Source organism: Oryzias melastigma, linkage group LG5, assembly GCF_002922805.2.
Source record: "Oryzias melastigma strain HK-1 linkage group LG5, ASM292280v2, whole genome shotgun sequence".
Classification (NCBI taxonomy): Eukaryota; Metazoa; Chordata; class Actinopteri; order Beloniformes; family Adrianichthyidae; genus Oryzias; species Oryzias melastigma.
Window position 1 is genome coordinate 17177294 of NC_050516.1, and position 15841 is coordinate 17193134.

At 40.0% G+C, this 15841-nt stretch overlaps 2 protein-coding genes across 2 annotated transcripts in view; both read right to left on the reverse strand.

Moving 5' to 3' along the window:
• Positions 1 to 615: 615 nt before the first annotated feature.
• LOC112145421 (globoside alpha-1,3-N-acetylgalactosaminyltransferase 1) lies at positions 616 to 3587 on the reverse strand. Its single transcript, XM_024270635.2, has 3 exons — positions 3231 to 3587; positions 2280 to 2342; positions 616 to 2067 (listed from the first exon to the last, which is right to left on the reverse strand). Exons 1-3 carry the CDS (start codon positions 3262 to 3264, stop codon positions 1130 to 1132), a joined length of 1035 nt encoding a protein of 344 aa, XP_024126403.1. The 5' UTR covers positions 3265 to 3587; the 3' UTR covers positions 616 to 1129.
• Positions 3588 to 6175: 2588 nt separating this feature from the next.
• The window catches only part of pcsk1 (proprotein convertase subtilisin/kexin type 1), a 12047-nt gene continuing 2381 nt past the window's right edge, over positions 6176 to 15841 (reverse strand). Inside the window, exons 4-14 of the mRNA XM_024270676.2 lie at positions 14311 to 14457; positions 13334 to 13410; positions 13010 to 13098; positions 11873 to 12045; positions 11362 to 11574; positions 11184 to 11284; positions 10855 to 11088; positions 10003 to 10160; positions 9778 to 9911; positions 8228 to 8389; positions 6176 to 8079 (exon numbers count right to left, since the gene is read on the reverse strand). Coding sequence (XP_024126444.1) covers positions 7675 to 8079; positions 8228 to 8389; positions 9778 to 9911; positions 10003 to 10160; positions 10855 to 11088; positions 11184 to 11284; positions 11362 to 11574; positions 11873 to 12045; positions 13010 to 13098; positions 13334 to 13410; positions 14311 to 14457 — 1893 coding nt within the window. The 3' untranslated portion in view covers positions 6176 to 7674. The remainder of the gene's footprint in view (positions 8080 to 8227; positions 8390 to 9777; positions 9912 to 10002; positions 10161 to 10854; positions 11089 to 11183; positions 11285 to 11361; positions 11575 to 11872; positions 12046 to 13009; positions 13099 to 13333; positions 13411 to 14310; positions 14458 to 15841) is intronic.

Sequence of the window (15841 nt, forward strand, 5' to 3'; positions counted from 1 at the left end):
TCAAAGGGTTTGACTGGGGAGTGATTTTACTGCTCGTGAAGTGAGTTAAGGCACCAAATTAAAAGAACCTTTTGAAATAGATATCCTGAGCAGTTTTGATTATATTTGCCAAACATTTTTTTTGCTCCATATATCACCTGAGTCATGCATTTTCATCTTTATTATGCCTAAAATAATTCTGATTTCTCCATTTAAGATTTAAATTTTACTCATTGTTACTAGTACATGACTTGTCAGTGCAGGTCATAAATGTAACTGTACACAGGACGTGTGTTTCAATGGACTTGCACATGTGGATCTAATTGTGGTAGATTTCTTTGCTGGTTTCTGAAAGCAACCTGTTCTGAGACAGAAACTTCCACTTCACCGAGCAGTTCGGTTTAAATTTGAATAAGGCTTGTGAGTACACAGAGAGACTGACACAGAGTCTCCAGAAGCAGAAATTCACAGGATTTTTGGCAGCTCGGCTTCAGCCTCACTCCACGTGGCGATTTGGCTCTCAGAGCTGAATTTGTTGGCAGTGAGAAAAAAAACATCTGCTCCTGTTTAACCCTCCCATAAAAACACAAGCGGACCCGGAGGAGAAAGCAATGGTTGATTGTGAGAGAAGGAGGGAGACAGAAACAACCACAGTCAACTAAACTGACTTTACATTTTATTCCAGCTTGACACACGTTTTATAGGATTTTTGTTTAATTTCAGGGGCAGTTGAGAGCTGGCAGACACAGACGACATGATGTTGCTTCTGCTTTCACCCACCTGGTCTTTAAAGACCTTGAAATAGCAACTCTTCTAGTTAATGATTGGTCACTGTGAGGAGAGTGTGCACTTACACTGTTTACTCTTATCGCTGCTGACCACAAAGCTGCTGGGACAATATCTCTGAGGCTGACATTAATGGAGAGGACGGTGCTTTGTTTAAAGAGACAGGCCGTGGAGAGCCTCCAGACACACAAAGGTGCCGCCAACTGCAAACGATCTTTAATTCACTGTCGAGGTTGCCTTTTGTGAGGTTGCACTTAAATGAGAGCTGTGAATGTCATCAAGATCTTTACTATCTTGTCTCTCCATCTCTCCATCGCCAATGATTTACTGGTGAACGCCTCTCCAGCTGCGTTTGTTTATTTGCTTAGCATTTGTGTTGCTCTCTCTTCTGCATGTCATAAGCCTCACACTGTCGCCCTATAGATATTAGTCTCTGATGAGGAACATGGGCAGCGAGAGCCGAGTCCCACCAGCTGTACTCTGGGGACAGCACACGGGTTGGCCTGTGGTCGATCAGATAACGGTTCAGGTAGCTTTCCTCCAGGCCTCTGGCTGTTACTTTGTTTGCACTGTCCTGAAGAATGAGCAAAGAGCAGGTCTGAGCCAGTTTGTACACCTCGGAAACCGACCCACCGCACAGCTCAGATGTGTAGTAGTAGTCCCCTTCGTTCTCCTCGACAAAAGCAGACGATTCCTCAGTGGCCTCGTAGGGGAATGAACTTCGAGGCATCTCAAAGAGTTCTGGGTGTAGTGTAGCCACCAGGTCTCCGAGGATTTCCTCCCCCACTGGGCCAACAAACACTTGATCAACATCAGCACAGAAGATGTATTCGATCTCACTGCGAACCTTGTTCCTGATGACGTCGGCCACAAGAGCCATCCTGCGATGATATAACCTGTCCCACCCAGGCACCTCAGCAACCGGAATCACCTGTATCTGTCGCTCGGGCCCCAGCTCGATGGCAGGGTCCAGGGAGCGGGGATTGTCCGTGAGAATATAATATGTCACAATCTGATCTGGAAGAAAGTAGGTTTCGGCTGAAGTGAGGAAACGGTGCACAAACTGGGCATAGGTTCCCACCACCAGCACCAAAAGGCCAATGTGGATCCCTTTTTCCATGAGTTTGTCCCTTCTCCAGGAGGATTTATGGATGTCACCCCACACTAAGGGGGCCCCCCATGGTGTCACTAGAGGAGTTTGTGGTTCTGCGGCTTTGATTCCAGTCACATCTTTAACTATCCTTAGTTTTTCCTTTTCCAAAGACTTAAACGTGCCAGAAATTTTATATGCATTGAGGAAGTCTGAAAAGACAAAACATAATTAATTCATAGTCCAGAGTAACAATAGTTACAATACCTGTGATAATCTGTGGTTATCCATGTAAGAAGATTAAAGAACTAGTTCTGAGAGTATTCTTTACATGTGTGCAAAAAAAGTTCTGTGAGCATTTTCCTTCATCATGCAGTGTCCTGACACAAAGTGTTTGAACTAAAACATTCAGCTGTATACTTACAGATGATAAGAAAAAGAAGAAAACATCCCAGAAGGATTTGAACTCTGGCTATTTTCACTGGTCCTGTTAGGAGGACAAACATGCAAATGCAGGCATTAATAAAAGCACAACAAGCAGACACAAGTTTGAAGTGTACAACTCAACCTTCATTAATATCAATAACAGATAAGAATGTGTATTTGATGAGAGGTAGCTCCAGACAATGGTAGCTTTACTACTGATACGATTTAACTTGAAGTTACATATATGTTTTTAGTTATTTCACTCAACTTTCCTTTAAAGTCCCACTCCAATCATCTTTTGATTTATTGTAAAAGCGTTCCCAGTGGTCTTTTAATTTACTTTCTGCAGAGCGACAAACAGTTCATCTGAAATTGTGGGCGGGACTGTTGATGGGAACTAAACCTGCACTTATTTCCCATCATCCCTTTATTTACACCCTCTCCCTCTAGCTTACAGCCCCTCATAACCCCAACCACACGTTAGCTGTGTAACAAAAATGGCGAGCAGTATTGAGCCAGATGGCAGCTCAGACAAGGAGCACTGAGACGTACATGGATATATGTCTGCAAGTGAATGCATCAGAATGGAGCGAAGCAGGTTAGCATGTGGCTACTGACTGGAGATTGTACTTAAAAACTACAATCTAGAATAAAGAAATATAATCAAATTTTAATATATATGTCCTCCATCATGAGTAAACACTACTAGAACAACACCCTAAACACTATTTTCATTGGAGGAGGTCTTTAAAGCTAAAACAGTGAAGGATGAAAAGGATAAGATGTGAAAGCAAATCTTCTCGGGAATGCAGTGTTGAAGATATGAAGTAGATTATTTCCCTAATTTCTAAATAAACAGATAAATAACCTTTACATAGTTTAAATAATCATAAAACATTCTGGGAAATATGATAGAGGAAGAACAGAATACCATAGAAATAGTACTGACCTGAAGGCGGCTTGCAGAATGGACACAGTGCCATGCTTCGACTGACTGCTGCATCAACAAGGAAAACTTTCCAGAATAATATCTGTTCTTTCCGTTGTTTAGCTGATATTTTTAGCTCATTCTTTCTTCCTGGGAGTTGGTTGTTGCAGTCACTGTTTTTCAGTGTTCAGCCACTGTTTGATCCTTCTTGCAGAGGGGTTCTTTCTCTCCTTTCGTTGTGTTTTGGTCTTGTTTTCCACTCCCTCACCCTCACGATTCTTTCTCCCACTCCCCCTTTTCACATTCCGCCTCAGACTTTGGCAGTACAAGGTTGGAACATCCTCTCAAAGAAGCCAGATGTGTGACGGTGAACGGGGGGTTTGTGAGGAGGAGTGAAGAGGAAGAAACATCCCTGAATTCATGAAAATCTGAAATCTGTTTCATTAAAATTTGGGATAGAATTGATCTTGCTGAATCATTTGTTTAAAACATATCATAACTTAACAATTAGAATGGCTTAAAAACATTAAAAAAGAAAGAAAATAAAGCAAAAGCAGATTCCTCTTTAAAACTCTTCTTCCAGTGCTGCACCTGTATTGTCCACAGGGGGGAGGTGTTCAATCAGAAGTGGAAATCCTGCATTTGAGAAGGAATAATTTATTCTTGGGTGCAAGAAAAGTGATGATAGGTGATACACTGAAAAATATATATGTTTTTAACCCTTTAACACCGTTGCTTTAGCTCCAGTATTACTGTTCTTTGATTAAATTATAAAGTCGATGGCATATTTTTCTAAATAAGAGCTTGAAAACTATTATTGCTTTAAAGATTTTTTTCCAGCAAATTATAGAAAAAAATGCAGATTATGAAGTCATTTATGCCACTTTAAAATAAATACCACCAGAACTAATTTCAAAATTAAATGCCCAAATTTATAACAGTGATAGGAAAAAAAGTGTGTTTTATTTTTTGTAATTAAAAAAATGTTGTCAATTTTAGAACAAATTTTAGATTTTGAAGTCCAAAATGAATCAAATGAAGACTTTTCAAACTAAAAACTGTCTGAAACTTTAGGTAAAATTATAGTCCAGTCTTCATGTGTTAATACAGTAGCAATGTCTCAAAACTAAAAAAAAAAATGCATTAATGACTGAAATAAAAAAAGAATCTGACAAATAATTTAACATTTCAACAAGGCAAGGCAGGTTTATTTGTATAGCACATTTCATGGACAGAGATAATTCAAAGTGCTTTACATAAAACATTGAAAGAATCAAGATAAATAGTAATGGTGTGATCATTGAAATAAGAATAAAAGAAAGTAAAAAGAACTTAAGTTAAAACGAGCACAGATAAACAGCGCAGATGTACATTTTTGAATACATACTAGTCAAATGCAGCTGAGAACAGGTGAGTCTTTACCCTGGATTTAAATACACTGAGTGTTTCAGCTGATCTAAGGCTTTCTGGAAGTCTGTTCCAGATCTGGGGAGCATAGAAGCTAAATGCAGGTCTGACAAAAGAGTGGATCCACATGACCAGTAACAGAACTTTAAAGTCTCGTAAGATACGTCTAGCTGTAAAACATCACATTGGAATACACAGGAGAGAAAATAAACTGCCAAATGGCGTATACTTGTTTAACGCTTTTCTACCTTCCTCAAAGGCCCAAAGCGCTTTACAGTCACAGACCCATTCACGCACTGATGCCAAACACTGGCGCCAACCTTCCACCAGAGGCAACTTGGTGTTCAGTGTCTTGTCCAAGGACACTTCGACACATGGACGGGCTTGGCGGGAATGGAACCTGCAATTTTCTGCTCAGGAGTTGACCGCCCTATCACTGCACCGTGGGCACCCAAGTGAAGAAACATATTTAGAGTTTTACATTTTTTCTCTTTATTTTTAGCCCAATCAAAAAAAAAAATCAAGTAAAATGGAAAATGGCGTTGTCTTATGCATTGAAGATTTTACCTTTCCCTGAACAGATTTATCTGTATGATCTATACCCTTTATCTACACTGGACAAGTCCCACATATTTTGCTTTGGTAGAGTTTTATGCTGGATCCTGACACAACCCTGTATTTGATCCTGGCTAGGAACCCGACCCAGACTCAGATCTGGACCCCCTTGTGGGTACATAGGTAGGCAAACGCCTGTAGAGTCTTGCCCAAGACCCTCACAGGGTTAAGTTCATTGCACCCCTAGGGAGACGAACCCCGGTTACCCATCCGCATGTCCTGCATGCAGTCAACTGAGCAATGACCATATAGTTATTGAAGCTGAATTTGCTAGTTTTGGATTTTGTTCCAGGCTAAGATTGACTGAAGCAACCCCACAACCCCAAAAGTGATTAAGAGGGTATGGAAGATGGATCAGTGGGTAGGTGGATGGACTTCATTCTATCTGTGCATCTAGTCAATGTTCCAAAATTATTCCAAATCTATCAAAGTAAACGATATTCAAAACGCTGACTTGAACCTGACACAGGGATTTTGCATGCCATCAAATCATCATCTATACCAGCTTTTTCATGTACTTGAATTCTATTGAAAACACTTGGGGGTGAATGGTGGTGTAGTGGTTAGTGCTCTCATCTCACAGGTTCAAACCCCAGTTGAGTCCCTTCTGGAGTCTGCATATTCTTCTGATGCCTGTGTGTGTTTGTCTCCAGGCACTCCAGCTTCCTTCCATTGTCCAAAAAAAGACCTCATAGGGTAACAGTGACTCTAATTTGATCATCAGGTGTGAGTTTGTGCTTGGTTGTTGCCCTGTAACAGACTGTATCCCACCCTCCCCATGACTCCAAACAGGAATAAACTAGATTTTAAAGTTATATAGATGGTTGAAGTTATACTTCAGTTATCCCTGTGGGTCTAATTGTAGTAATATTTTTCTTTTAAATAATTTTATTTTTTGTTCTATGTGATGAGAATTGCAGTCTACTGCAAGAGAACCACCAATCTGTCACTTTGCATTTTATTTGGATAAATCTGATATTTTTTGTTATACATCCATACAGAATTTGCAACAAAATACGTCATATTTGTCTGTGTAAAACAACTTTAAATTAAAAAAAATGAAACAGGTAAGCTTAGAGATTGGTTACATTACAGGGAGCTTGGAAAGGCTTTTTTTTAACATCCTCTTTCCTGTCACTTGTTTTGGCAGAGAAGACAGGCATTTCCAAGCCAGAGAATAGAGACTCTGCACTGAGGTTTCACAGCATTTCATGTCACAAACACTTAAATTACTACACATACGTTGATCTGCACCACTTGGGGATGAATATTTGCGCACTTGTTACAGCTTTGATGACAGCGTTCAACATGAATGTGCTTGGCTGTGCTAAGCCTCTATTCTACAGAGCTTGAGGTGAGCTACAGATTTATTGTATTACCACCAAATGTGCTAAAAATAGAAAAAATAATCAGCTACAAATGTCCACTGTGAAGATGCAGACATTTTGACAACAGCTTTACTGAAAATAAACTTTTTGACAGCAATTATTATTGACATGTGGAATTAACTACATTTTCTTGCAGCAAGTATATGTCAAATAAAACAATTAAAAAGGTTCACTATGTAAAATAATTCACAAGCTATATTGGATCCTTAGAAAAATATTTTCTATTATGCAGCATTGCACTTATACAAAATGAAAGAAATGCACCAGGAAGCAAATCTCTTATTTTGGCAGTCTTTTTGTTTTGATGTTTTTTTTAACATTTACTTAATTTTACTATAAGTCTCATATGGAACTATAGAAAATAGTTTTACATTCTGAATATATTTTTTTCTGAACAGATTGAAGAGCACAGTTACTCTTTTCAGCTTTGCTTACCCCCTGAGAAGATGTATCTTGAAAAAGAATTTGATTTAAATGATCAATTTATTTATCTTTTCCTGTATCAGAGACTTCAGTTATTTGGAAATTTATGCTGAATAAATACTCATACTGTTGTAGTGAAAAAACGAATGACACAATGGGATCTATACTGAAGATCAATATCATTTAAAGTCTCTGAAAGATATATAGCCATAGATACTTTACAAAACCAATCATTTAAGAATGTCAAGCTTGAGCAAGCAGAAAAGAAAGAGACAAGGCCACAATAACTCCCTTTTCTTTTGGTTAAATGCTTTTGTATTCACCACATATATATATATTTTACATCAGAAGGAATCTAAATAACTCTATTTTAAATTACATAAGGAAATTGTGCAGGGTCAAATGATTAAACAAAAATAAAAATCAGTTAACACATAGTGATTGGCAAATAAATTAGATATGCAGCATTTTGGGTGTTTCTCGTCCTCTCTCCCACTCTTCCAGGACCAGTCATGACCATGTCTTTTCTTTATCTTCCTCTGCCTATTCTTCTGCTCTCAAGCTGGAACCATTTTGGACTTTTTTCCCGCCTTTCTCTTGTCGTTTTCGCCCCTCTCTGCACCTCCTGGCTCTCACTTCTGATCATCATCCAGCATCTGGAACAGCGCCTGCAGCAGTCGATCATCCCTGTGTCTGTACGGCTTGGTGTTGTAGAAGCCGTCGCTGTAGTCACTGTACATGTTGTCCCCGGCACCCTGGTACTTATTGATCAAGTCCAGAGCTTGGAACAGATTTTTTGCTGGGAGTCTTGCAGCTGGAAGGCCGAGGCTCTGGCTGGGCTGCTGGTTTCTCCAACTGGAGGAGGACCTTGAAGCAGCCTGACGCTGCTGCAGAACCATGGGCTGCCGGCTGAAGGCTGTCTGCAGGAGACGCAGCAGCGCAAGGGAGGGGGAGTAAGAGGAGTTTGAGGGCTCTTGGGGCTCCTTCTCTGGAATTTGGACTTCAGTTTTCTGAGGTGGATGGGCCTGTGTGGGCTCCTGTAGAACCAGACATAAAAACATGTGTTAATATTTCATGAAAGATGAGAAATTGAAACTGATGCGCTCTGATATTGACAGAATTTCAGTTTTCTAGAAAATTAAATTTTTTTTTTAAATCTCAGCTGGCAACTTTTTTCTTGCTCACCTCCATCATGTCATCCATATGTTCCACGCCACGGCGGTCATTCTGCACAGCGTTGTAGGGAATGTAGACTCGAGGTTTCTTCATGTGTTCTGGTTTCTCTGATGTTCCGTGAAGAATCAACTTCCAGTTCAAGATACGCCCCTTGTTCTCCATGCGGCCTGACTGAAAACGACAATTTAAAAGATTTCATCTTAAGAAATATTGCACTGATCTAATTTTGCACTTACTTTGAATTTTTACAATGGTTCAAACATATATTTTTTGCTTTTTATACTTCAAGTGTTTGTTTCTCTGTGTTTTTTACAGAAACCTCACATGATAAATTGCTTTTTAAGACCCACTCCGATCGAAAATAGTGTTTTTAACATTTTCTTAAGCCATTTTTCTAATGATTGGGCCCACATACAAAGAAAATTAAGATTAAAACTTCAATTTCTTTTGTATCAAACACAAACACAAAATGAGAGTTAATGTTTTTTTTACAAGTTTAACAAAATGATGTACTTAAAAGGAGTGTGTAGAAGAAAAGTCTTGTGTGGTCCCACCCCTTTTTAAAACACCTTATGTTACATATTTCTATTTACAGTTCTTTGCAGTTGTTCTTTCTCAAAAACACTTCAAATTATCTTCTGTAAAACACCTATGCACAAAAGACATTTGCGCATTTGTTTATATTGATCATTTCAGGCCTTGTAAAGATTTAAAAGTGATATCTTGTCTGGTTTTTCTCAATAAATGTATACTTTTGCTTTTTTTAAAAAAAAAAAAAAACCTTCATAATAAATCCACACCACAAACTGATTGGCACATTTTTATTTTTTGTAGTATGAATGCATTGCTTCTTGAAGTTCAGCTGTTTTCTTAAATCGTAACCTCCGTCTCTGTCCTTGAACATTTGTTGTACGTTTACTGGAAGTATTTTGATTCTAGCTTTAAACATAATGAGCGCTGTTTTAAGTTTTAGTAGTTCCCCTAGTTTTAATAAACCTGACTTTAAAAACAGTGCGTTCGTATGTGTCCAATAATCCACTCCATGAACTATTAGAATAGTTTTTTTTTTTAGATGTTCAAAGATTGTAAATTTGTTTTATTTCTTTATTCATTAAATATTTGTCACTTGTGATTTAGGAGAAGATGAAAAATGCCATTGAAAGCTCGTCGACAAGCCACATGCTCCCTTCTCCGCTCCATTCTGATGCATGTAGACGACTAGATCCATATATGTCTTCGTTTTCCTTGTCTGACGTGGCATCTGGCTAAAAACTGAAAAGCTTCAATATTCCTCGCCATTTATTTTTATGCACCGCTAATGTTCGTTTGGGGTTGTAAGGGACTGTAGGCTAGTGGGAAAGAGTGTAAACAGGATGTTGGGAAGTAGGGGCGGGCTTACTCCATGCCAACAGTCCCACCCACGACCTCGAGGTGAATTTTGAGTGAACTCCTGCTTAACATAATCATAATTAAAAGTCCACAGGGAATGCTTTTAAAATAGATCGATGGATGATCGGAGTGGGACTTTTTAGAGGAACTTTAGAGGAATAAAAACTCACAGTGTCTGTGATTTTTAGAGTCCACGTTCCAGCAGGATCTTCACCCCACGTGTGAACCGACATGAAGTCCCAGTTTCTGAAGCCGTTGGATGATGTGTCTCTTTCCCGCTCTGCCAGAAGCACTGTTGTGGTGCCTGAGGGAAGAACCCAGATGGGATGAATCCATTTACCACCTAAAATCCTCACATGTCTGAGCATTGCGTGTTCTCATGGCAGGTTTCTCACCAGCTGGGGAGGTGAGTGTGATGTGCAGGTCTCCTCTCCTGGTGTATTCGATGCTGGCTTCTACTTGTACATGTTCCAGTGAGCGGACAGCGTTCTCCTGGCCCGCACAAGCTTTGGTTGGAATCTCTATGGTGATCTCCCCTGCTGCTTTCAGATCCCTGTGGGATCCATTAAAATAGCAGTAAAAGTGTCACAAACATCTTCTTGGAAACAACAGAAAGTGGGTCACATGAGCACCATCATCGCAGAATGATAGATGGGCAGAACACATGATGCCGCCCTCCTTGTATAACAGGCTGCCACCCGGTTTGTTCAATGACAATCACAAACACAGAATGCACGTCCAGATTTGGAAACATTTGGTCATTCATTTGCAAAACAGCTAATCCTCATCTCTTCCAGACATGAATGAAGGGATTTTCAAGCTGGCATAAAGCTGGAGGGGGGTTGTGGACCTCTGAGCACTAACGGAAATATAGAGCCAAATCCTTGGGATTAAACAGGGATGTAGCAAGGTAATGGGCAAAGTGGGTGTTGATGCCATTGAGTCGAATAATCCAAAGTAAACTACAGAATCAAGACTTAAGGAGCAAAAAAAGAGTAGATGATCTTCTAATTTGAGTTTTGAAACTTGAAACTTTCAAACTGCGTGGAACATTAAAGTGTTTTTTGGGGAAAAGGCTGCAGTTTTTACATCTGGACATGTTATGATTACCAAGGTACCCCCAAAAAACTGCAACAATAAAGACAATCTAAGTATGGAAATAGACAGTCTTGCAAATCCACCATATAATGTATCTTTTATTTGTCATTCATCAAGAAAAAGCAAAAAAATGCACACATTTTCCATACCTTGGCTGAAAAGAATCATCCCTTACGATGCATATCTTCTTTTCTGGAACATGCTTCCAGGTGGCCGGGTCTGCGAGGTCCACCAGCGCTTTGGCATTAAGAAGTCCAAAACCAAAGCGGCTGTTGACCATCAGTCCTGCTCCATTCCTCTTCCAGCCGGGGTTGTTGGCCAAAGGATCGAACTCTGATGTCCAGACGACGATGTGCTGCAGATCTCGCCAGGTAAGATTGGGACTGGGAGACACACAGGGTAGAGGATTTTTGATGAGCAATACAAACCCAATAAGCTGGTCGATCTTTCTAACTAGAACATTTTTACAGGTGCATACTTTTGTTCCAGCGCCAGAGCAAATATTCCAGCAGCCAGAGGAGCAGAGGCCGATGTTCCAGTGTGAGTCTGAGTGCACTCGTTGTGCAGATCAGCACTAGTCTGAAAGAAAAGAGGGAAACCATGAGGTGGCATGCAAACAGAAATAAAAGCTCACATAAACACGGGTTTGCACATACGATTCTCTGGTCGGTGTAGTCTCCGCTGCTGTATGCTGTAGCCAAAGTGGAGGAGCACTTCTCTGCGTACCATGGAGACAGGCCCTGCTGGGAGGCACTGCTGATGGAGATGGTGTAGATGCTGTCTGTGTAGCCATCGCAGTCACAGTTGTCCCCCTGGCGCCCACCGTTACCTGACGCCCAAACAAAAATGGAGCCTTTTCCACCTCGGCCCTACAGGGGGCACCACCGAGACAGGATATGTTCCATTAGCCCATTTAGATGATTCAAACATTTTTTTCATTTAATGCACAATATACAAGAGATAAAATTCCTTTTTATTTTTCATATTGTAAAGAATTCTGTGTTGGCTACTTATTTTCACATAAGAATATTTATATTCAGCAATAAACAGAATAGTCCACATTGTTTGTGTTTTAATCCTGCTTTGTTTCCTATCTTTACTGCCTCTGTCTTCACTTCTTCCCATTGGGAGAGGATAAGAACCTAACATGACAAAATGCTGATTTACCTTTTGGATTCCATATTCAAAAGCCTTTTGGGCCAGGCGACCAGGGCCCTCCACCGTCTTGCCATCATCGTTGGGTCCCCAGCTGGCACTGTAGATGTCCACGTGGTTTGGATTGAATCCGATGGAGCTGGCTTCAATGGCATCGGTCACAATCCCGTCCAGCATCCGGATTCCTGAGCAGAGGATTTTGGAACATTTAGATGGTGATCAAGAGGTGGGATACACTACAAGTTTAAGTTTAAAAACAGTAAAAAAAAATCCCCTTAAATCATGTTTGTTTAAATTCAGCTGCAATAAAGAGCAGTTTTTGTGACTTAAAGTTAATCAACTTTTTAAAAGAAACCCTAAGAATATCTGTGAACTCATTTTAAATTATTTGACCATCAGTAATTCTCCACTCTAATACATAAACGGATTTATTCTCTAATTACCTAAAACATTAGGTACCTGATCTGTAAAACTCCAAATGTTGAGTTAAATATGTAGATACAGAAAATAATCAAACAGCAAATGCATGAAAAATGATTTACAAAAAAGATCAAAAGTTGAAGTAATCCAAGCATTGCAAAAACAGGCTCCCTAGAAATGAGTCAAAAATTTCCAAAATTAAAAATATTTTCTTTCACTAAGCAAATAATTGGACATTGGGATAAGAAAAATGGTCTTACACAAACAATTCTATTAAAAAATATATATATATTCTAGTCACCCAGACCTATTTTCTCAAACTAAGATTATTTTGCCGTTGAAAAAAAACTTTATAAATAAGAGTATGATTCTTAAATAAGACCGTTTTTCTTGAAAGGAGGTTATTTTTACTTTCTTGAGACTCAGTTATTGCAGTTAAGTTAAACTCCATAAAAACACCTTTAGAGTTTTCAGGACTTCTAAGCTTTTCAAGTCAACATTTTTGAAAAACTGAGTTCAGTGACAACTCAATTTCAGTTTCACAACATTTTTTGAACTATGATGCTGACAACCAAGATCTAAAAACCTAATGTTTCCTCACTAAACTACAAATCTTTCCAGCACAGAGTGCATGAAGTCAGAGCTGCTCCAGGAGACTCCACATGGAAACAATAAATAAATAAATGTTAAAATAGTTATGATCTATTTAGACAAAAGCAAAATATTTACCTCCAACTTTTGAGTTGTAAGCCACTCCAACTCCACATTTGTTGTTGTCCGCCTGCATTGCTATCTCTCCTGCACACCTCGTTCCATGTCTGTAAAGGAAGGAAGGACATATTCAACTCTAACTCCTTAATCCTTATTATTTTAGATATATAATGCTATAATTGATGTGTCACACTATTTCCTAAGTTTTTGTTTTTCAGGAGTTTTTTTACAATATATTTCATAGAGTGAATCCAGTAAAATATTCATTCAAAAATTATTGGCATTTTTTTTGGTTTGTTTTAGTATAACAGAGAAGTTCTTCTGTGTTCTTGCTTGACATACTTGTTTTCGTTGGTGGAGTCGTATCTGGGAAACGGATCCGGATCGTTGTCGTTGAAATCGTAGCTGGCGGCTGCATCCTTTGGGAAACATAAAGACAAATCATTTTAAAAGGCAGTGGTAACGTCAGAGGCCAGGAGCGACAAAGCCTCAGATATGTCAAGGCTGTTGTCATGGTGACGCATATGACTGATGATGACACATGGATCAAGTGACTGCATATTCAGACTACAGGTAGGAGTTCAGTTGTGTAGTGAAGCAGCAATTTTTAGCAGCTTTCAATGGAAAATGTTTAAATTTTTCAGAGCTGTTTTTGAGTAAATCGGTTAAAAAAGTTTGTCAGGTTTAGTTTGCTATGCATATCCTCTTTTTAAAAAATGTTTTTAATTACAATGTTATAAAATTGATTGCAACAAAGTCTGAATAGGGATGCTGAATCAGATTTTTACTGACTTATTTGCTTGCTTGTGTTTTACTGTATTCTTGTCTTGATTGTATTCTTAGGTTTATCAGCATTCATTTCCATAGAGTTCCAAACACACATTCAGTTCTCTTTTCATTTTCCCTTTTCTCTCTGCTGAGGCGATGGTATTTGCCTTCTTATGGCTGCAGTACATTTGAAACCACTGCACAAACAAGGCTTTCAGAGTCCTCTAAACAAGAGCAACTGGGCTGAAATGAAGCCTCTTTCAGCCGTCCATCTTGTAATTATCTGCTTCCCCTTTCAGACTTCAAAACATTGTTAGGGGAATGACAAATATTTTCTAAATTAGCCGGCTGAATCCAGCCATTCATCGCACCATCAATTATTTGGTTGTAGTGATTAAAAACCAGGAAGCCCCTTGGAGACAGGCGGGATTATCATATTGCAGATTTATTACGAGCTTTATAAATCGTCTTGTAAGGTGTCGCCAGCTGCGTTTCTATGGCAACCGCAGGCCCAGACGACGGAGGCTGTTTCCATGGAAACGGTGTCTTACGTAGTTGGAGTAGATGTCTGTGTGGTTCCACTCCAGCCCGTCGTCCAGAACTGTGATGACCACTCCTTTCCCCGTGATGCCTTTCTGCCACACGGGGATCACATGGAGGTCCAGCTTTGGCAGCGAGGAAGACGTCCGCGTGTCTTGCTGAAGAGAAAAGGACAAAAATAGTAAACGTCTCTGATCAGCTCTGACAATGCAGTCCAAACAGGCCGCCGAGATCATATCACACAGCGAGTCAGCCCAGGTGGAGTCTTCCAGCCTTCCGACTCTTCCACTGACCTTTACAGCAATTCATTACCAAACTGTCAGCTCCGCTTTTGTCATGGTTCGAGTCCACTTCCTCTCTACGACTACTTACAGGCAGATTGTTACTAGAAGGTCAAAATAATTCAGACTTTTATATTATTGAGTACAACAGCTCTTCTCAATAATGTACCCCCAAAGATCCCCATCATGCTGTGCTTCAACTCAAGTTTTACCGCAATGGATTACACTATGGCTGTAACACTGTTTTAGAAATCCATCTTTAAATCTAACAATACAGGGCGAGGGGGGGGGGGTGGATCACATTTGTTTTGGGTGGAGTGAGAGAAAGCCAGCAGGGTGGATGCATGCCTTAGGAGGAGTGTGAATCAGAGCTGGAGACAGCTATGACTAAAAAAAGGCGCTGTGCTGCTCTTTCGCTCTGTGTGCATTAAGCACTGCAGAACACCACACCAAAGACGTGACTCATCCCGGTGATGTGCCCCCCTCTCCTCACTTTGATTGGCTCACTCATTGTATTCGTTCTTGGGACTGTAATAAGCTTCAAAACATAGATTTCTGCCTGTCTTTAGTAAAACGTGTTACAACTCAAGAGGTTTATTCTCCTAACTGATCACTTTTAGGGGATGAAAAAAGCCCACTAGATGCCTTCTATATGCTTCCAACGTGGACCAATAGCGGCCCCAGGAATCTCAGACTACAAGCATGAGTCACCTGCTAATTAAATTCAAGCGGTCACCCACTCCTGACAGATAAAGACACTCTAAAGGCCTCAGATCTCAGCTGCTGCTGCCATCATGCTGGCCTGCCGTCACACAGCTCCACCTTAACTCCAGCATCCATGCTCATCAGGTCTGCTAAAGCCTTGTAAGCTGTGGCATCACTTTGCACTGTCCATCCACCACAATCTTTCACCCAGCGCCTGTGTTCTCTGCTGTAATCCGTTCCCTCATTATCATATCTACCCTCATTTGCTAATGCAATGTGTTAAAATCTGACCCAGTGACTGTTATAAAAAAAGGAAGCCAGTTTCGTTACAAAATGACAGAAAACAAATCATTTCCACAAACGGCTCCAGTCTATCCAGTGACACCGGCAATGTCTGATTTGGAAATACCGTGAGCGGCACTTTAAGGCCAAATCCATTAGTCTTATCATCCCCCCATCGGCGAAAATGATTCATCTCCGTTTATCTTCTTCACTGAAAAAAGGGGAAAAGTGGGGTTGTTCAATTTACAAGTATTAAACATGTGTCTAAAACATG

What these genes read in the sequence shown, in the direction of transcription:
- LOC112145421 (XM_024270635.2), bottom strand. Translation starts at nt 3,264, where the DNA reads ATGGCACTGTGTCCATTCTGCAAGCCGCCTTCAG. An exon ending in ATTCTGCAAGCCGCCTTCAG is followed by an intron (nt 2,343 to 3,230) that starts GTCAGTACTATT and finishes TCCTCCTAACAG; the next exon opens with GACCAGTGAAAATAGCCAGA. An exon ending in TCTTCTTTTTCTTATCATCT is followed by an intron (nt 2,068 to 2,279) that starts GTAAGTATACAG and finishes TTGTCTTTTCAG; the next exon opens with ACTTCCTCAATGCATATAAA.